Source organism: Mus caroli, unplaced genomic scaffold, assembly GCF_978045245.1.
Source record: "Mus caroli unplaced genomic scaffold, Mus_caroli_1 scaffold_13, whole genome shotgun sequence".
In the NCBI taxonomy this organism is placed as follows: domain Eukaryota; kingdom Metazoa; phylum Chordata; class Mammalia; order Rodentia; family Muridae; genus Mus; species Mus caroli.
Window position 1 is genome coordinate 46,922,585 of NW_028227268.1, and position 23,950 is coordinate 46,946,534.

General features: G+C 43.0%; 1 protein-coding gene across 1 annotated transcript in view; it reads right to left on the reverse strand.

Annotated features, from left to right (window-relative positions):
• Ywhae (tyrosine 3-monooxygenase/tryptophan 5-monooxygenase activation protein epsilon) overlaps positions 1-22,169 on the reverse strand; it is a 34,677-nt gene extending 12,508 nt beyond the window's left edge. The window contains exons 1-2 of the mRNA XM_021176760.3: positions 21,938-22,169; positions 2,791-2,990 (exon numbers count right to left, since the gene is read on the reverse strand). Coding sequence (XP_021032419.1) covers positions 2,791-2,990; positions 21,938-22,001 — 264 coding nt within the window. The 5' untranslated portion in view covers positions 22,002-22,169. The remainder of the gene's footprint in view (positions 1-2,790; positions 2,991-21,937) is intronic.
• Between the last annotated feature and the right edge of the window lie 1,781 nt (positions 22,170-23,950).

Genomic DNA, 23,950 nt, shown 5'->3' on the forward strand with positions numbered 1-23,950 from the left:
GCGTTCCCATACCTCAGACTTTTTCTGAAGATATTGTTATGCCTTATATAACATATATATATATATATATATATATATATATATGTATATATATATATATATATATATAAACATGCTGGCCTGTGCAGCTGAACCATAAGCTCCTACGTGTTATAATAATATGTAATAAATAAATACAATAAAAAAATGAGCCTTGTACAAATTGCACTGGATAGTCAGGATACCTGGAGGCTCCTAATTTCCAGATTACATTTTCTCCAGCATTAGTCAGGAAAGGTGATTTGGCTAACTTCTCACAAACATCTTCATCTTGCTCTCCATTTTCAATGAATTCACAAACATTTTAAAAGTTTCCCATTTTTAAAATTCTCCATTTTTCTTCTATAATCTTGTCCTTAACTAGCAAGACTACCTGCATCTGTCTTGTGGCTTTTTAACAAAGACCAAGTCACTGTTACATTCTCCTCGATCCTTACTAGCTACAGTCACTCCAAAGCTCTCCTTGAAACCTCATACTCAGCTTTGACATCACTGCATGCCACCATGCCTTTCTCCCTTGTTCACAAAATAACTAGTTCATCTCTCCAGGTACCTGACACATCACCACGGTGTAAAGAAACCACTAATCTATAATCTTCCTCACCTGCCATGTTTCAACAGCCCTAACCCTACCCTAGGCAATCAATCAGTCCTTGGCCTCCTCCTTCTGCTCGAGTTTTAGTCCACTGAGAGGTTTATTAAGACTTCAGACTACTGATTTCACCTCCCAATTGACCAGTTACTTCCCCTGTCTCCTGATCACATCCTCACAGTCTTAAACCACACTTTTTCTTAGTTTTCTCACGCCTGAGGAACACCAAATTGTCAATCTATATTCTTTGTTCTAAAAGTATCTGAAGGTAATGACAACTCCAACTTATTTCCAAAAAACCTCTGGCACGTTCCTTAAGCCAGTTATATCTCCATTTTCATCATCTATAAATTAGGATAATAGCTACCTTCCCAGGGTTAATTAACTAACTTCTAATGTTGTTAAGGTTAAACCCAAAGCCTTATTCATGCTGGGCAAAAGTTCTACCCTGCACTAGCAAGCCCCCATTTTGGAATATACATACACTTACAGCCCATCTGAAACAACTTCAGAAATTCTTTCTTTAGAGAAAGTTAAAAGTCCCCATTGCATACACTAGCAAGTGTTTGCTGAAAGGACCCTGATATAGCTGTCTCTTCTGAGACTAGGCCAGGGCCTAGCAAACACATAAGTGGATGCTCACAGTCAGCTATTGGATGGATCACAAGGCCCCCAATGGAGGAGCTAGAAAAAGTATCCAAGGAGCTACAGAGATCTGCAACCCTACAGGTGCAACAACATTATGAACTAACCAGTACCCCCGGAGCTCTTGACTCTAGCTGCATATGTATCAAAAGATGGCCTAGTCGGCCATCACTGGAAAGAGAGGCCCATTGGACACGCAAACTTTATATGCCCCAGTACAGGGGAATGCCAGGGCCAAAAAGTGGGAATGGGTGGGTCGGGGAGTGCGGGGGAGGGCATTGGGGACTTTTGGGCTAGCATTGAAAATGTAATTGAGGAAAATACGTAATAAAAAAAAAAAGGAAAAAAAAGTCCAAATAATAGTCATTATTAAAAAACAAAAAAAAACAGAATGAGTCTCCATAAAGACAGTAATTCAGCTTCATTAGTATTTATACCCCATTATTTATTACAGAAGCACACAAATTGGGAAGATGGCTCAGTGGGTAGGGTGTTTATGGCCAAGGCGTCAGTTCAAGCTCTGAGACGCACATAATATAGAAAGACCAACTCCCACAGTTGTCCTCATCTCCACATGTGCACAATGGCAAACAAATGTACATACACAAACAAATGTAAAACCTGAAGTTGTCCTATGTGTTCACTGCAAGTAGACAATGAAGTACTTTACAATAGCCAAAGAAAAAGCGACAGTTCCATTTGTTCTTTATGTGTTGTTCAAAACTCAGCTGAGTTGAATACAGCTCAGTGGCAGTGTGCACCCCAAGCCTAATCCTGAGTACTGCACCTCCCTGTGGGATATCTTCCACCTGTGCAACTTCTAAAACAAGCAGTTCTTTGCTTATATCCCAAAATACTCTCTAGACTGTAATTTCTAATCAAGATTAAATAAAAGCTAAAAATACAAAATACATTTACATATATACTTATGTAGCTTGTATTAAGTGGTGACCTAAAATTATAAAGTTATAAAATTATAAAAGCCTGTGATTTTGCCAGATACTCACAAGAAACAAGTCTCCTTTCTCCACCAGGTATTAGATATGAACATAAAAAGCAACAATTCAGGTAAAAACCACCCTGTTACTTCTGACACAACTCTTGCTGTTTCTGGACACTACTTTGGCTTGGATGTCTTCTATGCTTCCTAGCTCAACATAAAAGCAGTTTTGCTATCAGACATGTACCCGTCACTGCCATTCAAAATGCCCAATAAGAGATTCAATATCACGTCAATCCTATGAGCAAAAGAAACCTGTTCTCTATGTAAGTTAATCAGTTTTAACAGAGATGCAGAAATGAATGGTACTAAAACTGCAAATTAACTCAATGCCACCTGTATTTGACAAGTAGTCAACCACCTCTATTTCCAGTACTAGAGATCTGACACCTTCTTCTGGCTTTCAAGGGTACCAGGCACACACGATACAGAGATAGGTAAGACAAAATGCCCATATATATTCAACAAAACAAAACAAAACACAGTACCATATCAAAACGGTTAACAATCTCACCATTTGCCGGTACTCCCGAATCATCTTTAATTTGTCCTCTCCTCCCTTGTTTTCTTCCTTCTGTTCAATGCTGCTGATTATTCTCCAGGATGCTCTTCTGGCTCCAATCACATTTTTATATGCAACAGATAAAAGGTTTCGTTCTTCAACTGTCAGCTCCACGTCCATCCCTGCTACTTTCTTCATTGATTCCACCATTTCTATGCAGGAAATGGTAAAAGGAGACTATAGATTTAACAAGTTTTGTAGACCCATCCCTTTCATGGTTATCTTTTCCCCCTGCAAAGCTAATAGAAAACAAGAGATAATTAGGGGCTAGATATCCAGAGGTGGGAGGCTGATGCAGGAAGACTGCCTTAAGTTCAAAATCCACTATGAGCTACAAAAGCATGGGACCAACCAAAGCTACATAGGAAGATCCTGTCTGGCCCAGCTAGAACACAAAAGCCCTGGGTTTAATCTGGAGCACATATCCTTTCCAATTAAAAATAACTTTATAATCATCAAATGAGTCAAGTCAAGCAATGGGGAGGGGAGAGTGCATATGCATGCCTGCAATCTCAGAAGGCAAAGCCATCAAAGAGATGCCAGGGAACCTAGTCTAAATTAAATAAGCCATGGAACAGTGGCTCTTGCCTCAAACAGGATTTCTCTAAGTTTGAGGACCGCCTATATTGGGGGGAGGGGGTGAAATGACCCATTCTGAATTCCTCTGCTGCTATAAATTTGAGCAACTATTATTTGTTACCACTAGATGGCAAGCAAAGAAAAGGGGCCCAATAATCTGAGATATTCTAAGTGTAGCCAAAAAAAATAAATAACAGTTTATGAATAACAATGGAAAAACTGAAAACGTAGTAAATATACTGAGTACCTACGATAAGAGGGAAAAAGTGGTTTTACAAAGGTCTATCTATTACCAACTCGATCTTTAGATTTACTGATTCAGAATCCCTAGTGTTAAGAAGCAAGAACCTATACTTTAACAAGCAGAGGCGTACAGAAATACCCTGAGAGTAAGTATACATTAGTGAACAGCTATCACACAGTGAATTAAGCTATATTAAGCCAAATGCAATAGTTCATGCTGCAATTTGTAACCACTGCAACTAGAAATGCTAGTTAGAAGCTATCTCATGAAAATTAGTGAGCTTTCCAAACTAGTAACCTGAGTTTTATGTTTCAAAATCTACCTCTTTACAGTTGCTGAAATGACTGGGCCCAGGTCAGTTAAGCTAGATAAGCACTCAACCTTTAAGCTATGCCCAACTCAGCTCCCTGCTGTGATTTTGGTCTGCATTTCCATTCATCTTCTTTCTAGTTGCTTTTTAATTGTTCTGACTGCCCTCTGGTGGGATAAACTGTAATCAGATATTTGGTGGAACCACCTAATTCGTAAATGACCAGTATGAGTCACTTATTTTTTTTTTTAAAGATTTATTTATTTATTTTATGTAAGTACACTGTAGCTGTCTTCAGACACTCCAGAAGAGGGCGCCAGATCTCGTTACGGATGGTTGTGAGCCACCATGTGGTTGCTGGGATTTGAACTTTGGACCTTCGGAAGAGCAGTCGGGTGCTCTTACCCACTGAGCCATCTCACCAGCCCCGAGTCACTTATTTTTAAAATCCCAAAAAATTCAGGCCCTTCATCTTTAAAATTTTCTATTCCTTTATGCAACAGACTAAGGGACAGCAAGCAGCATCATGAATCCAAGGCCTAATCTCCTCTGAATGTCTACAGTGCGTTATTGAAGCCCTCATTATTCTCTTAATATCACCAATGGAAGCATAACCCTAACTAGGGTTCCTCAAAGCTTTGCACAAAAGCTGCCTGATCCAATTCTGGACCAACACGGTCATTCAAGGACTCCCACTAATCTGGTAACATAAAATTCTTCACTAAACGTCTAACATTTCATGAAATCTTTGCAGCAGACGTGACCAAAATGCCAGGACATCCAAGGCTGGCTATGCAGAGAAGCACTGTCTCAAAAAAACAAAACAAAAATCCAAAGCACAGACAGAACATTAATATGACTTTAAATAGAATTTTGACTGGTTATGGGGTTTTTTGTAATTCCTATGATTAATGGTAAATAATAATGTATCAACTTGAAAAAGGAACTTAGATGCTTTTCAAAAAAAGCTCCTGTACTCACTTAAACCTATTAGATAGTAACTGCAATTGGGATGAGGACTGGCAAGATAGCTCCTTGGGTAACAGCACTGCCACAGATGCCTGGCAACCTGATCTCTAGAAGCCATGGTAAAGGTGGTAAAAGTTGTCTGACATCTCCATGCACACGTTCACACACGCATCCACACCCTAAAGAAACTAAAACCAGGATCAAAGCCTGACTTTGTCCATCAGTATGTCTCCTTCACTTGGGAGAAAGCAAGGATTAAGTAACTGTCAATCTGCATTCACCTTGGAAATCAGGGAGAACAAAACCTCAGAACACCCCCTCCTCAAACCTCCAAACCAAATGAGAGCACCCTGTAACATAGCCAATAATCACATTGTATAAATCAGTCTGAGCCCCTTGATGATGAAAGATTGTTCCAGACCAACTTGCAAACCACAAAGCTCAACCAGACCACACCCCAACCAGGTTATGCCTTACTCTAATTCTTCCTCTATTTAAAATGCCTATCAGTAAACCGGGTGTGGTGACGCACTTCTTTAATCCCAGCACTCGGGAGGCAGAGGCAGGCGGATTTCTGAGTTTGAGGCCAGCCTGGTCTACAAAGTGAGTTCCAGGACAGCCAGGGCTATACAGAGAAACCGAAAACCAAAAAAAAAAAAAAAGCCTATCAGTACTTCAATGGGAGTGGTCTTGAGGTCACTGGACACTACATGTCCCTTTTTCCAATATGAATTTCGGGGAAAAGGGGAAAAAATATTTTGCCTGGCATACTGGGGATGGATGACCAAATAAGCCTCTGCAGGTCAGAGCTTGATTTATGCCCCACACACTCCAGTTAAAGTTCAACTATGTTGATTGTATGACTGAGGAGGCATGTAAATGTTAGTGCAAAATAAGGCATTCATACAAGGTGAACCTTTAAGAGGAGTAATTAGAAAATGTTTGCTGAGAGTTCCACATGAGCAGCAGCCTTCAAATGGATTCTACAGAAAGTTACTAAGCCCCCAGGTGGTGTTGAGTTGCTTTCAAATAATTCCATGAAATTCACACAAACTGAAAGAAACCAATACAATGATCAGATAGGCAAAATTAGAACTATTACTAAATATAGTAAACTCATCAATAATTTAATAACAATACTAAGCTTTATGGAGTTTTATGCTGTAAGGTCTTATGTTCCCCTAGGCAGGCTTCCAACTCCTTTTTTTTTTTTTTTTTTTTTTTTTTTTTTTTTTTTTTTTTTTTTTTTTGGTTTTTCGAGACAGGGTTTCTCTGTATAGCCCTGGCTGTCCTGGAACTCACTCTGTAGACCAGGCTGGCCTCGAACTCAGAAATCCGCCTGCCTCTGCCTCCCGAGTACTGGGATTAAAGGCGTGCGCCACCACCGCCCGGCTGCGCCACCACCGCCCGGCAGGCTTCCAACTCCTTATCCTTCTTCTCTTCACCTCCCAAATGCTAGAAATAGATATAGGTATGCACCACCACAGGCAGCTTGAATTATAAACAAACCAGTCTTCTAAGTGAAGAGGTCATGCTGCTGTTGATATCTAGGACAGAAATAAAGCAACTGCTTTTTCACCTAAAGCATCCAGCACCTCCTATATCACACTGACAAATACTCTAGTGAGGCAACAAGTATTCACCATAACACATACAAAAGAAATCCAAAGTCTGGAGAGATGGCTCAGAAATCAAAAGCACTGGCTGTTCCTCCAGAGGGCCAGAGTTCAGTTCCTAGTACACCATGGCAGCTCACAGCAGACACAGATGTGGTGGATAGATATGTGGGCAAAACATCTGTACACATAAAACAGTAATAAATTTTAACAAAAATGCAACCTACCAGGAAGCAGAGGTGGGTGGGTTGGGGAACAGGGCAGGGGGAGGGTATAGGGGGCTTTGGGAATAGCATTTGAAATGTAAATAAAGAAAATATCTAATAAAATAAAATGCAACATGAGCACTGGAGAGATGGCTCAGTGGTTAGGAGCACTGTCTGCTCTTTCAGGCCCTGAGTTTAACCCTGGTGGCTCACAACCATCTGTAATGAGATCTGATGCCCTCTTCTGATGCAGCTAAGGTGTGCTCACATACATAAAATAAATGAATACATCTTTTAAAAAAGAGAGAGAGAAACGCAACCTGAATCCCACCACTTCAATGCTGGCACAAAGATGATCAGATAAATAAATGTTTAAAAAATTAATAAAGGCAAGTACATAATAATCAACTGGTAAACTCAGGCTAAAGCGGAAGGAGAGACTCCACAGGTTCGCACCACAGCAAGTGTTCTGAGCATTGACAACATGCCTGCTAAATGCAACCCTTAGAAGTTAGGTATAACAATGTTCTGTGTATACTCTGGTTCCAGTTTTCTAACACACACTATGCTGAGGTCCAGTGCACAGCCCTGGATCAGTACCTCTGATGATAAACAGAAAAGACCTTCTGACTTTAACATCCTCATTCCCTGCCTGTGGTTTTCTTTTGTTGAGACAAGGTATCCTGCTGCCCAGGCTGGCCTCAAACTCATTTTGCACTATGATGGATGACCACTGATCCTCCTGAGTGCACATAGCTCTCTGCTGGGCTTGCGCAGTCCTGGAGATTGAACAGTTTCATGCGCGTCAGGCAAGCACTCTACCACCCGAGCTATAACTTTAGTCCCACCATTCTTGTTTTCAGCTACATTTCCTTCCTAACTACACTACTTGACAGCTGACATGGTGCTGTACCTGTAACTTCAAGACTTGAGACTGTAGGTGCAGGTGGATCAGTTCAATGTTACCTCCAGCTACAGAGGGCATTTGATGTCAGCTTGAGCTACATGAAATCCTATCTTTAAAAAAAAAAAAACAAAAAACTGGAAGAAAGCTCAAAGGTTAAGAACACAGATTATTCTTACAGATTGGGCAGCTCACAACTACCTGTAACCACAGCTCCAGGGAATCCAATACCCATCTGAGCTCCTTGGTCACCTGCATATACACATAAATAATATTAAAAAAAAAACAACAAAAAAACTGCTTTGGCAAGATACCCATGAACTGACTCCCATAAGGTGTCCTCTGGTCTCTACATGACATTATGGCACAACAGCAGCCACACGTGCACACGCATACAAAAATCATCTTAATAAATAGAAACTAGGACTGGGGAGATTGCTTAGCAGTTAAAAAGCACTGACTGCTCTTCCAGAGGTCCTGAGTTCAATTCCCAGCAACCACATGGTGGCTCACAACCACCTGTAATGAGATCAGATGCCCTCTTCTGGTGTGTCTAAAGACAGCAACAGTATACTCATACATAAAATAAGTAATTCTTAAAAAAAAAAAGTTAGCCGGGCGTGGTGGCGCACGCCTTTAATCCCAGCACTCTGGAGGCAGAGGCAGGTGGATTTCTGAGTTCGAGGCCAGCCTGGTCTACAAAGTGAGTTCCAGGACAGCCAGGGCTATACAGAAAAACCCTGTCTCGAAAAAAAAAAAAAAAAAGTTAATACCCACTGACCAAAAAGTGCATGATAAAGCCATGTGTAGTAGATCATGCCTATAACCCCAACATTATGAAACTAAGGCAGAAAGATTGACACGAGTTCAAAGCCAGTCTGGGCTACTCCATAAATTCCAGAACAGTCAGGACTATTAAAAAATGGATGCCAGCCGGGCGTGGTGGCGCACGCCTTTAATCCCAGCACTCGGGAGGCAGAGGCAGGCGGATTTCTGAGTTCGAGGCCAGCCTGGTCTACAAAGTGAGTGCCAGGACAGCCAGGGCTACACAGAGAAACCCTGTCTCGAAAAACCAAAAAAAAAAATGAAAAAAAAAAAAAAATGGATGCCAGCTGGGCGTGCTAATGCACACCTTTAATCCCAGCACTCGGGAGAGGCAGGCAGATTTCTGAGTTCAAGGCCAGCCTGGTCTACAAAATGAGTTCCAGGACAGCCAGGGCTATACAGAGAAACCCTGTCTCCAAAAACAAAACAAAACAAAACAACAACAACAAAAAAAAAAAGCATGCTATCTCAAAAAAATTTGAAAAAAATTTTTTTTAAAAACTGAAAAACATTCGAGGCCAGCCTGGTCTACAGAGTGAGTTCCAGGACAGCCAGGACTGTTACACATATAAACCATGTCTGGAAAAACAAAAACTACTGAAAAACAACTGGGTGGTGGTGGCAAACACCTTTAATACAGGCCCTAGGGAAGCAGAGGCAGGTTGAACTGGAGTTCAAGGACAGCCTGGTTTCAGGTGAGCCAAGATTACAAAGAAACCTTGGTCTCAAGAAATAAATAAAAATAAAAAATAAAAACTTAAAAACAAAACTGGGGGCTAGGCATGGTAGCACATGCCTTTAATCCCAGAACAAGTAGACAGAAGCAGATGGATCCAGCTAAGGCTATAGCAAGAGCCTGTCTCAAACAAACAAAAACATGTTTAGAAGGTCAGGTAGGAAGGAATTTAGAAACTATCAACTAACAGAAATGTAGAGGCAGACACAGAAAGAATGATAGGCATCAACCAGCTACAGTGAAGAGAAAATTAGTATAAAGTCTGTAAGGTATACAAAATAAAAACAAATAGCTGGTTCTGAAGAAAAGTTCCAGAGGCTAAAGCAGCTGGGTGTGGTAGTACACAGCTGAAATCCCTCCAGTACTCCAGTATTAGCAAATGCAGTAGGAGGACTTAAGTGCAGCCTGTGCTCCAGGAGACAGTCTCAAAAGGAAGATCACCAGCTTATAGTCACCAAAAGGGTAAAAAGTCACCTGGTACAATCAACTGCATATCCACAAATAAAGTAAGTTTAGATGCTGATCAAATCCCAGAGTTTAATAAGTGATGTATCTGGGTCTTGACTCCAGGAAAGTTTTCTTTAGGGTAAAACATCAAAGTATTCTTAAATACTATTCTTACTCTTGGTAAAACTGGAGAGACAGGTCTGTGGTTAAGAAGCATTCCCTGCTCTTCCAGAGTTCTGTTCCCAGCACCTACATCAAGCAGTTTACAAGTGCAGTAATTTCAGCTTCAGGAGATCCAACACCAACCCCTTCTGGCCTTATGGACACACACAGTACATACATGCAAGTAAAGTTTAAATTCTCTTGATATACTAAATTGCTGAATACTGTTATGAAAACATTGTGTGCATATAGCATCTATTTTAGTAAGCTTTTTCATTTGCTAATCTTGACTTGCTGGCAGCTACCCTCAAATAGCTGCCAAATATTTCATCTGTATACTAAGACATACAAAAGTAAAATAAATAGCTAAACACTATCACTAATAACCAACATTTAATTCTAGGTCTTCAGATGAAGGAAAGAAAATTGGAAGGTCGTTATTTATGTCACTTGTGATATGACAAGATAAAATGTTAAACAAAACAGGCTAAGAAAAATATTGGCAGCATTCTGAAATGAAGGTAAGTCAGGGTCATTAAGAAAAATGCAACAGGGCTGGTGAGATGGCTCAGTGGGTAAGAGCACCCGACTGCTCTTCCGAAGGTCCAGAGTTCAAATCCCAGCAACCACATGGTGGCTTACAACCATCTGTAATGAGATCTGGCGCCCTCTTCTGGAGTGTCTGAAGACAGCTACAGTGTACTTACATATAATAAATAAATCTTTAAAAAAAAAAAAAAAAGAGGGGCTGGTGAGATGGCTCAGCAGGTAAGAGCACCCAACTGCTCTTCCAAAGGTCCTTAGTTCAAATACCAGCAACCACATGGTGGCTCACCACCATTCGTAACAAGATCTGACTCCCTCTTCTGGTGTGTCTGACGACAGCTACAGTGTACTTACTATAATCAATAAATAAATAAATCTTTAAAAAAAAAGAAAAAAGAAAAATGCAACACAGCCCAGCAGTTAGGCAGAGGCATGTAGATCTCTGAATCTGAGGCCAGCCTGGTCTAGAGTGAGTTCCAAGACAGTCAGGGCTACACAGAGATACCCTGGGGGGGGAGGAGGGGAGTGAGAGAGAAGAAAGGAAAAAGATTCTATAACCTCTGTTCACCTATTCACACATCTCAAAACTACACGCCAAAGCTATCTATTGCAAAGGGCTGGAGAAGTGATGCAGAAATTAAGAGCAGTTGTCCTTGCAAAAGACTCAGGTTCAGTTCCCAGCACCTACATGGCAGCTCAGACATTCCCTAACTTCAAGGGATCCTAACAATCTTCTGACCTCCAAAGATACAAGGCACAAGCGGCTGGCACGCACGCGCGTGCACGCACGCACGCACGCACACACGCGCGCGCACACACACACACACACACCCCGTAATATAGCTATGAGAATCAATTAAGTTCCTGGAGCTTAATTCTAGCCATGTATCTGTTGTTTGAGATGTTGTTGGATAACTTGGGTTAGCTTTGAATTCTGCTATCTAGTAGAATCTGGCCTCTTGCACCTACAAAGTGCTAGGATTACAAGCATGCCTGGTACCCAAGGATGAGTTCCAAAGAGGGCACAGAATCCCCTGCAACTGAAGTTATAGATGGTTTTAAGCCTCTACAAGAGTGCTGGTTTTATCAATAATCCTGGGTCTTCCACAAAAGCATTAAGTGCTCTTAACTGCAGAGCCACCTCTCCAGTCTATTTGTTTATTTTTTTTTCCTTTCCTTTTTCTTTTTTCTTTTTTTATTTTTTATTTTTATTTTTTTTTTAATTTTTCGAGACAGGGTTTTTTTCTCTGTGCAGCCCTGGCCATCCTAGAACTCACTCTGTAAACCAGGCTGAGAAATCCGCCAGGCTCTGCCTCCCAAGTGCTGGGATTAAAGGTGTGTGCCACCACTGCTAGGCCCAGTTGTATATTTTTGAGTCAGGTGCTGGGTAGCCTAGAATTTTCTATGCAGCCAAGGATGACACTGATTCCTGACCCTTTGCCTCCACCTCCTGAGTCGACTTTTATAAAGCTTTAAGTTCGGCCGGCATAATAGCACAAGTGAGGCAGAGGTATCCCAATTTGCAAGTCCAAAAAAAAAAAGAAAAGAAAAAAATTCAACCTGGGCTTATTGAACCTAGTTCAATTTCCACAACCCACATGGAAGAAGGAAAGACCTTCCACAAGCTGTCCTGAGTTCCCTATGTTTACCATCATTATTGTGAGAGTATTCATCATACACATATTCACAAAAAAAGAAAAATGTTTGATTATCTTTAATTTTTTTTGTTTTTCTAGACAGTTTTTCTGTGTAGCCCTGTAAGTTCCTATCCAGGAACTTACTCTGTAGACCAGGTTAGCCTTGAATTCAGAGATCTGCCTGCCTCTGCCTCCCAAAGACATGCACTACCACCCAGCTCCACCTTGGGTTTTTAAAACAACTTCTCTAAGTGGTAAGGTTCAACAATTAGGCTATGACAACTGGTTAGAGAGCCCCAGGGATTCATCAGTCCCTGCCTCCCAAGAGAGGATTACAAACATGCTGGAATGACAAGCAACAATAGAGTTTTTAACTGGATGCTGGGATTTAAACTCAGTGTCTGTGATTGTATGACAAGCACTTGACAGACTGATCTATCTCCCCAGGCCCCCAAAGCAATTTCCACATTATAAAATTAAAGACTAAGAATAGAGCTTCAGTGAGAAGACCAGCAGTTCAAGGCTGACTAGGTTATGAAGCAAGTTCAAGGGTAGCCTGAGTGTGCTCCATGAGACCTTGTCTTGAACCTCCGGAGTGAAGGGGGAAGGAAAGGACTAATATTTACAATACTGCACAAACACCAAGTGTGAAGTGCAAGTTACAACACGCCTGACTAAATACCGTAATTTGTCCTCACTTAACTCTTTTATTTATTTTTTGGCTTTAAGTGTATGTTTTTTAAAATACGTATTTACTGTATGTATTCTCCAATGTATGTATGTGGACCCAATGCACCTAGGTGTCTGTGGAGACCAGAAGAGAATGTCAGACTCCCTACAACTGGACTAGCAGGCAGCTGTGAGTTGCTTCATGGATGCTGGGAACCAAGCCTGGACCCTCTGCAAGAGCAACAAACATTCTTAGCTGCTGTGCCATGTCCCCAGCCTAGTCTTCATTTAATATTTATCTGGAAAATGAGTAGTGCCTGCTTTGCAGGGTCGTTTCTTTTTTCTTGAGGTCAGATCTCACTATGCAGCCCCAGCAGGCTTAGAACTTGCTGTTTGTTTAAACCAGGCTGCCCTCCAACCTAGAGATTCCCCCAATCTCTAATTCCAAAGTGTTTTGATTAAAGGCATGTGCCATCAGCCAAACCATGTTGAGGCATGACAGAATAACACTTAAGAATGGTACTTAGGGGGCTGGTGAGATGGCTCAGTGGGTAAGAGCACCCGACTGCTCTTCCGAAGGTCCGGAGTTCAAATCCCAGCAACCACAGGGTGGCTCACAACCATCTGTAACAAGATCTGACTCCCTCTTCTGGAGTGTCTGAAGACGGCTACAGTGTACTTACATATAATAAATAAATAAATCTTTAAAAAAAAAAAAAGAATGGTACTTAGGAAACAGAGAATTAAGTTATTTTAAAGATGGTAGTCAACAGTTGTCTTTTTTTTTTTTTTTTTTTTTGGTTTTTTCAAGACAGGGTTTCTCTGTATAGCTCTGGCTGTCCTGGAACTCACTTTGTAGACCAGGCTGGCCTCGAACTCAGAAATCCGCCTGCCTCTGCCTCCCAAGTGCTGGAGTTAAAGGTGTGTGCCACCACGCCCGGCTAACAGTTGTCTTTTAAGACAGTTTGTGACAAGATCAGACTATGTAGCCCAGGCTGGCCTTCAATTCAGAATTCTCCTGCCTAAACATCACAAATGCTAGAATTACAGGTATAGTGCAACATAACTGGCTGAAAATGACTGTCTTTTTGTTTTGGGGTTCTTTCTGGTTTTGTTTCATTCTTGTGGTGGTGGTGATGATGGGTTTGTTTGTTTTTGAATCAGTCAGTCTCAGGCTGGCCTGCCTTTAACTTACTATGTAGTAGTGATTATCCTCCTGCCTGAGTGCTGGAATTACAAGTATGTGCTACCATGCCCATTTTATGTGGTGCAGGGCATCAGCTGGGCAAACACTACCAAGGTTTTGTTAGTAGAGTGGCATCTTATGTCACTACCAACTAGGAGAACCAACAGGGAACACACTACCCTGCCATTCTATTACCCTGCACAGAGCAGAGACCACTGTCAATAATTAGGGACAAGGTCTCTCTGTGTAATTCTGGCTGTCCTCCAATTCACTATGAAAACCAAGCTGATCTTAAACCCAAAAGTCTGCCTGTGTCTGCCTCCTGGGTGTTAGGCTGTAAAAACTGCACCACCACACACAGCTTCAGACTGACTCTACACATACTAAAAGTAAATCCAGTCAGATGTGGTGATCAGGAGAAAGATATCTGAGTTCAATGTCATTCTGGGCTCCAGGGGAAAAAAAAAAGGTTGTGGTAAAAGATATGAGCTCTAGAAACAACATGATAAAAGAGAACAAAGAGAAGTTACCTGACCACTACACTCTGATACATATGCCCATCTCCACAAAAATTAATGTAATTTTAAAAGGTTAAATTTCCCCTGGCGGTGGTGGCGCACGCCTTTAACTCCAGCACTTGGAAGGCAGAGGGAGGCAGATTTCTGAGTTCGAGACAGCCTGGTCTACAAAGTGAGTGCCAGGATAGCCAGGGCTACACAGAGATACCCTGTCTGGAAAAAAACCAAAAAAAAAAAAAAAAAGGTTAAATTTCAAGGTCATAAACCAGGAAACATATGTTGATGATTAAATGGCTGAGCCAGAGTATGTAGCCATATGTGAAGGTCTAGCATATGTGAAGGTTCAATCCTCAACACAGAGGAAGAGAGGAAGATGTGGAAGAGGAGGAAAAAAATAAGAAACATCATGGTAATTCTGTTTTCTACATAAAATCTGATGGTTTGTTAACTTAATTATATCCATGTTCATTTGTATTTTGCCTGCACGTATGTCTGTGTGTGAGGGTGTCAGAGCCTTGAAATTGGAGTTACAGATATGAGCTGCCATGTCGTTGCTGAGAATTGAACCCAAGTCTTCTAAAAGAGCAGCCAATGCTCTTAACTGCTAAACCAACTCTCCAGGCCCAAAATCTGGTATTTTTGACAGCATAGTACAAGAAAGTCGACAAATGTTTATGGGCAAAGTTCTAAACTTTGTACTGCTGCCACCTCTAACCAGCTCAAAGCAGACAAAATAAAACAGCATATTTGACTCCAATACCATAATAGAGCTAGGCATACCAGCTAGCTCTATTATCAGCAGCTACCATATCCCTGACTTTTCCCATTCCCACTTAAAGAGTGAGACAGCTTCCAGAGCTTCAATTACCCTTTAGTCGATCTTATTTTCTACCAAATGCAAAATCTGAAGAAAGCCAAAGTTCTCAGGACACAGACCTACAATATCTGTGGTGAGAGAACAAAGCTTAGGAAATTTTCTTTAAGTGAGGAAACTAACCTGGGTATGGTAGCATATGCATGGAAACAAGACCCATGTCTCAAAATAAAAATTAGGCCAGGCATAGTGGCAGATGACAGCAGAGACAGATGGAGCTGTGAACTGAAGGCCAGCCAGGGGTACACAGTAAGACCCTGTCTTAAAGAGAAACTAGCTGGGTATGGTAGAATATGTGTCATTTTCCACTGCTTGAGGCTAAGTGACAGAATAATTCAAGTTTGAAGCCACCCAGGACCACAAAGCAAGTTGCAGGCCAGCCAAGGATACAGAGACCCCCTGTCATCACCAGACATAAAAACAGACTGGGAAGTCAACTTAGTTCATCAAGTACCTAAGGTACAAATGTATGGACTTGAGTTCTATCTCCAAAACTTAAAACACACACACACAAAAACTGGTAATATCAAATGGCAAGTTCATGCCAACTTCTGGATTTCATGATAAATTTTGAGGACCCCTTTGTCATAACTTGCTTCTATTTAGTGAGCTTAAACAAGCCCCTGGAACTGTTCCAATGGGCCTTGTTTAGTGTTTAGTTACAGTATGAGCTCAGTCTATAAAGGTTATGTGGGCAACTCCACCCACCAAATTGGATATAACAGTACTTAACTGTAGCAAACTAGCCACATTGTGGTGCTGCTATTCACTACCCACTGATAGATTCTACTTTACAGTTATCTGGGCTATCTGAAATACTAATTACATGCCCACCAGTGCCCCTCCAAAAATGTTCCACATGTTATTTAAGGACATTTCTATAAATGAAAGGATTGGGGGGGGGGGAGTATTTTAGAAATACTGTTTTAATGTGTGACATTCGCCACAGTCCAGAGACACTGATATTATAAGATTTTAAATGATGAGCTGGGCATGGTGGTGCACACCTTTAATCCCAGCACTCAGAAGCCTGGGATTAAATCCGCGGATTTCTGAGTTCAAGGCCAGCCTGGTCTACAAAGTGAGTTCCAGGACAGCCAGGGTTACACAGAGAAAACCTGTCTTGAACCCCTCCCCCCCAAAAAAAACACGAAACAAGCATGCTATACACATACTCTATACCTCCTTAGTCAACTACATGTGTTTTTTGTGAGGGTTGAGGAGAACACACTGAATGCTGGGTCTATAGATCTGTACCAGCACCCTATCATGTACCCCAAAATAACTTTTCTAAGTGTTAAGGGGAGGTGACATTCTATTGGTCAATATTGTTATGAAAGGCCTGTAAGCCTGTACTGATTATGCTTTTACTTCCTCGGGCAGTGAATGAACACAGTCACTCACTCATCACTTAGTTAACATACTCAAGCCCTGTTTCTACTTTAAGGCAAAGACTGGTTTAATTGCAAAATTTACATCCTCCTGCCTCAAACTCCTACCAGAATTAGTCATGAGCCCTAGTGCCCTTCTACTAAGGTGAAGAGGTTGGCTCAGTGATTAAGAGCATTTGTTCTTGCAGAAGATCCAGGTTTGACTCCCAGCACACACACACATGGTCATGGCTCACAACTACCTATAAGTCCAGTTCCAGGGGATCCAACATCCTCTTCTGACTTCTGCAGGCATCAGACATTCATGCATGTGGTCCAAAGACATACTGGAAGGCAAAACCCTCATACAGAAAATAAAAGCAGTTCTTAATTTAAGAAAGTGAAAAGAGGACCTGAGAGCTCAGGTGAAGACAGACACCTGTGTCAGAAATGACCACCGGAGTTCACTCTCCAGGACCTACTTGGTGGAAAGTTTTCCATCGGTTGTCCTTTGACCTCCACACATGTGCCACAGCGCACAACACACACATGCACAGCCAGGCATAGTGACCCACACCTTTTGATTCCAGCACTCAGGATATAGAGGCAGGTGGAACTCTGTGAGCTGAGCTCAAGGCCAGCCTGGTCTACAGACCGAGTTCCAGGACAGTCAGAGCTACATAGTGAGACCATGTCAAATAAAAATTTAAACAACAACAAACACAGAAAAACACACACACATCATACAAATGAAATTTAAAATGAGCATCCTTAGAGAACATCCACAGTAGTAAAAATCACTTCAAGTAACAGTGATTACTCATAGTATCCCCAAATTGTGGAACACAAAAGAACAATGCTGTACAAAAATCTAATGCACAGTATCCCTTTATTTTGGGACAGTGTCATGTAACCTCAAATTCACTACACACAGATGCAGTTAACCTTAAATCCTAGATTCTTGTCCTTTTGAGCACTGGGATTACAGTATGCACCACCCACCTTGTAAAGAGCATCCCTTGCAAACAAAGGCAGGGGTAGAAGTGACTGTGAGCACATTTAATCCCAGCACTTGGGAGGCACAGAAAAAGAGGGCCTCCTGAGTTCCAGGCCAATATTCAGAGACCCTGTCTGTGAATGAATGAGTGAGTGAGTGAGTGAGTGAGTGAGTGAGTGAATATGTGTTCCCCGTCCTTCCCTAACTAGTACAGTATGTTTTAGTAATGAGATTTTTGGTGTTTTAAAACAGCTCTCAAGCCAATGACTCAGAACAGACGAATTTCTGGTATTTCAGTATTCAGAGTGACAACCCAAGTGGTGGGGAGAAGGGATCTCAACAACACGCCACACCCCATAGAGCCAATTCTTTTCTTTTCTAGCCTAGAACTCAGACATTTGCCTGTATCTGCTTCCTGAGTGCAGAGACTGAAGGTATGTGTCATCCCACCTGGCTAATTTGTCTTTTTCAGACAGGATTTCATAACTCAGGCTAACCTGGAACTTGAGATCCTCTTGCCTTGTCTTCTAAGTGTAGTTTAAAGTAGTGTGCCACCGGGCTGGTGAGATGGCTCAGTGGTTAAGAGCACCTGACTGCTCTTCTGAAGGTCTGGAGTTCAAATCCCAGCACCCACATGGTGGCTTACAACCATCCGTAACGAGATCTGACTCTCTCTTTTGGAATGTCTGAAGACAGCTACAGTGTACTTACATATAATAAATAAATAAATCTTAAAAAAAAAAAAAAAAGGTAGTGTGCCACCATTCTAGACCCCACTGAACTAATCCGAGCAGGATGAAGTTTAGGAAAGACAAAAGCAGAAACACCACACGAGTCAAATATTACATATGTTGACCACTCCGATCCCAGAAAATGGGGGGGAACCTCCTTTTTTGAACAGGCCAAACTCAGCTGCTTGGGAGGCTGTCACTAGAGGGTGGTAATTTCAAGGCCAGTTCAAGGCTACCCTAGGTAAATTAGTGAGACCTTGTCTCAAAATACAGCTGGATCTAGTTCCATGGTAGATCACTTGCCTAGGATGCACAAGGCCCTCAGTTCAATTCCTAGCTATGCCCCACTTCCTTAACTTTTCTATACTAATGTGTTTTAAATGTATGAAAACTTATAATTTATTTGACTATGGTAACCTGATTAATATAGCTATAAATATACAAAAACCTATTTCTTAAGACTACTGACTTGTTGAATTACCAAACTAAACTGGGCATATTGCCGCACTCCCCAGCACTCATGAGGCAGAAGGAGGGTTTCTGAGTTTGAGGCCAGGCTGGTCTACAGTGAATTCTGGTTGAGCCAGGGGCTCTTTAGAGACAACCTGTCTCTGAATGAATGAATGAATGAATGAATGAGCAGGAGAGAGAGAGGGGGAATACTGACAATTAAAATGAACAGTCCTAGCCTCAAGCTTTAAATTTTCCTATATAAACTCCTAAACAGTTCTTTAAACTGTCCTAAAACTGTTCTTTAAAACGGCTTCTCACCTCCTTTTCTAAGACCATTAAATAATCTATATAAATTGTTTTCTATTACCTATGGGGAAAGTAAGATAATTCAGGCACTAGGTTCTACCCAGCATGCAAAATACAAGAGAAACCTATGACAGCAGCAGGAAGCAGGCAATTAAAAGCCAACATTTACATAGTATCTAAAACTCAGGGTTGCAATGCATTCTTTCACTATCCTTGGCATTTTATTTACTAAGTGGTTACTAGTATAATCAGTGACTATAATCAATTTTTGTTACACTAATAAACCTAAATTACCAGTCAGTAGCGTGATCACTTTCTGTGACTGCCTTCTTCCTCTCCCTTTCTACTGATTTCCTTTCTTAGGCCAAATCACAGGAGTGCTTCCAGTTTCCTTCCCTCATTAAGTACAGTCACCACATGGCTTTTCTAGAACACTGTACTCAATAGCCAACAAGGCCAAGCTTTGCTCAAAAATTCTCATCATTCAAACCCCAAGTATGATTTTAAAATTGTCATTTATTTGGAAGCTACAATCATACTTGCAAATCCCTTTTTAAAACGACGTTTAGAAACAAATCAGAAAGCTTCCCCTCATACCTCATTTTTGGGTGGAGGGAGGGTTATATTTACATAAAGCCTAAGTCACCAGTCCTCAAATTAATTTCATGCTTTCTCCCAAGGACAGATTAAGGGGGGGACCTCTTCTGGGATCAAGAGGGGAAACCTCCAGTACAGCTGACTCTCCAGGGACAGACAAGCTCTCCGGGAGCTGCACTCCTATTTCCCCATCCCATCTCCTCCAGCTCCCAAAAGGAGCCCAACTCACTACAAACTGAAATCTGCAAGACAAAATGTAGTTCAGTCTTTCCTAAATTGGAGGTTTTGAGGCCTGCTGTTCTACTTTCCAAATGCTGGGACTATGACTTTGGCAAAGACTAAGGACTGGTTCAAAAGCTTCCACAGGAGAAACTGCCATTCAAGGAAAAGGGTCTGACCTAACATTTGAAAAGCAAATGTTTTAACTAACATGGAAAAAACATTAAGAACACTTAATTCCAATCTTATCTCATTGGACCCTACCACTCCCAAAACATTGAACTCACAGGACCTAGCCTGCCTTAGTATTCATGCCTTTAATCTCAGCACACAGGGAGGCAGAGACAGATGGATCTCTGAGTTCAGGACCAGTATGGTCTACATAGTGTTTCAGAACAGCCAGAGCTACACCTGCAATTAATTAAATCACAGGAACCATGTGTGTGACTTTTCATTTTCAAATACTAGTTTAATGGCCTATTGCCTAACTCAAATATCTAGTTACACTTCACAAACAGATATGTCAATGAAATTCTCAAAAAAAAAAAACTAGACTGCAATTAGCAGGAGCTACGGATGCAGCTAAGTTGAGAATCTAGCACGTACTAGGGTCTAGGCTCCATCACCTGGAGGTGGGGGTGTGTGTCAAATTAACAAAGAGTAACTATTGAAATGTGTGTGTATATACATATATATAAATAAAAATAAAAAATAAAACCATTCACTTAAAATGAATAAAACAGAGTTGTGGTGTAGCACAGTATTTGAGCACTTGTCTTGCCTGCATGCAATCCTGGGTTTGAGCCCCAATCATGTAACAATGAAATCATAAAACAGAAAAACTACAATCTTCTACATTCCTAATTCAAACTCAAGCCTCAACTGAGTGCTCAAAATAGGTAAAGCTCCCCAAGCCAAGCAAGAGCATGCATTCCACCCGAACTTGGGTTGTCAACCCAAAGTGCTACTAAACATTATTTGAATTAACTATTTCTCAGCAGGTCTTTCCATACTTCATAATGACGAGTGTGAATAGTACAGTCGTCAATTTTACAAACGGGTAAACTGAGGCACTGACCCTGCAAAGGGAAATTCGTACTAAGGAATCCTGACAAGCCTGGTCTCCTGTATTCTAGCCATCAGAACTCCGTGCCTATTTAGGATGGGGACAGAAGGGGGGGGGGGACAAAAAACCCGCAGGAACTTTAGGATATCCTGGGTAAGAACAAACGGGGCAGGAGTGAGGTTCTGCACCTCCCCGGAAGAAGGCGAGGCTAAAAAGCCCCCCAAACCCTCAACTCCAAGGTGTGTCGGCCTGAGGGAAGAAATCCAATCGCAGCATCTCAGCTCGCCTCCACCCAAGGAGGCTCTGCAGTGATTTCCAAACACTCCACCCTCACCAGAAGACTCCTCTCCACCGCCAGCCCCGAGAAGCCGTCCGTTCCAGAGGCTTCTCCTTTGTGAGGCTCCACGGCCGCCGCCCCACACTGGGCCTCAGGGGAAAAGCCACCGCCCCCACCCGCCATATTTCCCCGAAAGGCGCCTAGCGCTACAGCTCCTCGATGCCGCCCTCTCCCGAGCGACCGGTACCGTTCCTCACATCGCCCCACCCAAGTGTCCTCCTCCACACCCCGCCGGGGTTCCCGAGGGCTCCCGTGGGGATCGCACGCCGGGAGCCGGCACCCGCCATCTCCTCCCCCTCCCCCGCCCGGGGACTCGCCCTCCCCCTCCAGCCGCCATTTTACAACCAACTCCTCCACCCTCCGCCCCGGCCTGCTGGCGGGCGAGCGCCTGTAAGCTAAGGACACCGGAGGGGTCAAATCCCTAGGCCCGGGGACTCCCACCGCGCCGGGAGCCCGCAGGCCACGGCCTGCTTCCCGACCCAGGTCCCAAGCCCGGCTCCGAGACGGCTCCGCCATTTTGTCTCCGGTTCCCGGCCTCTGTGGGCGGCGGCGGAGGGTCCGAGACTTCCAGCCCCCCGACACCCCCCCGACTCACCGTCGTATCGCTCGGCCTGCTCTGCCAGCTTCGCCTGGTACACCAGATCCTCCCGATCATCCATTGCGGCAGCGGCTCCGGCAGGGTCTGCGCGACGGATGGAAGCGGATAGCGTCTCCGACTCTCTCAGCTTCTCGCTCCGCGTCCGAGCAGGAAAAATGGCGGCGCCTCAATCCGGGACTTCCGCCTGCGCACGCGGACAACTGCTCAGCTCTATGGCAACCGCTCCCTGGCAACTGGCGCGGGGGGAGGGGGGGTGGGTCCCGGAATTCGGCGCCAGAAAAGGCTGGAACCAGCGCGACAGACGCCCCTCCTCCGTCGGCACAGCGGGCGGCCCTGCGGCGAGGCGGGAACTGCGACTGCGACGGAGAACGGCCCCTGGAGCGGCTGGAGGCGAGGTCGGCCTAGACTGCGGGAGGGGAGTTAGCCAGGAGCCTGTGCGGGGCGACCGCGGGCTGGCCTGGTGGGGGACAGAGCGACAGGCTTGATGGGTTCTTGCCACGGCAGACCTTCCTCATTGAGATCAACCTGCCCTGTGCATTCTAGCACATTTTTCTCATCCAATTTAAAGAACTGACAAGAAGGGAAAGCTCGAGTTTTCACGCATCATCATCATCTCCCTTGCTTCCATACTTTAAGCATTTTCTTCTCCTCCTCCAGCCATATTTTATCTCTTTGGCCTATCGTAGATAGGACTTTTGTTAAAAATCTCTGGTTTTGCTTCAAGCATAGGTGAGTGTGTTTAATTCCAACACTAGTGAGGTAGAGGCAGGAGGATCGAATTTGGATCAAGTCCCATCTACAATTCAAATTCCAGGTCAGCCAGGGCTACATTGTGAAACCCCCATCTCAAAAGAAGAAAAAAGAAAGAAAAAAGAAAAAGTGGTCAATCTCAGCTAGTTAAGGGAAACCCTCACTCGAGGGAAAAAGGAGACACAGTGGCTTGCCTCACCTTGAGTCCAAGGTGCACCTGAGGTGTGTAAGGGCAAATTGACATTGATGAGTTAGAAATAAATAATCCTCCATGGGGATTGCTTCACTTACAATGGACACGCCTAGTCTGCTTCCTTATGGATTTTCAACATCTTATACTCAATATCTGCTTGCTGCTGAGCCATGCAGAAAAAGGGCCTCAAAATGAGCATGAAATCAAAAGGTTGGGATCAAATTCTGATAGGCCTGAGGTCACACGCCCAGAGGTTTGCATCTTAGTCTGTGAACGGACAGGAATTGTTTTGACCAAGCGCTGGAGACTGACCCTCACAGCTTCCAGCGTGTGTTTTGCCACTGAGTTATAGTCCTATCTGGGCAAGCTGTTTTGATGATTCTGAGTGGAAGGTGACATCGTCATAATTGTACTTAAGAAAAGTATTCCATACTTACTGAAGCGGTGATTCGCGCCTGTAATTCCAGCACTGTGGAAGCAGAGACAAGGATTGCCACAAGTTCCAGGCCATCCTGGACTAAAAATACCCTACCTCAAAACACAAACACAGAAAGAAAGGAGTTTGTGGTGAGAGTTTTGGTTTCTTCAAAAACCCAGATGCGGTCTGTGAATGTGTTTGCGTTTTAACCCCAGGTATGGGATAAGAGGCGGCTTCACAGCAGGTGACTAGGATTTACCTTGTGCACTAGCAGGGCTGTGGTCTTGCCAGCTGCAGATAGTTTATGTTTGGAATTCTGAAGACTCTAGAGAGGAGATAAATAAATGCCAGAGCCCAGAGGGGCACAGGGGCACTCCAAAGAAGAAGGCTGCTGCTCCTGGTTGCTGTTGTTGCAGTTTGTCAAATGGCCATAAGCAAAGAGACAAGAAGTTAGAGATACCCTGACGACAAAGGTTAGACTTGCCCCAAGGACCCCAATGCCCCCAGTGAGCAGGAAGTAGCCTTTAGAGGTCTAGATTCCCTTTTCCCTTTCCCCTTCTTTCTCTCCTACCTAGTGTTGGGGGGTTGGAAGGGAGGTAGAGATATAAAAACCCAGTAAAATAGACAAAAAAATATGCCAACAGGAGAA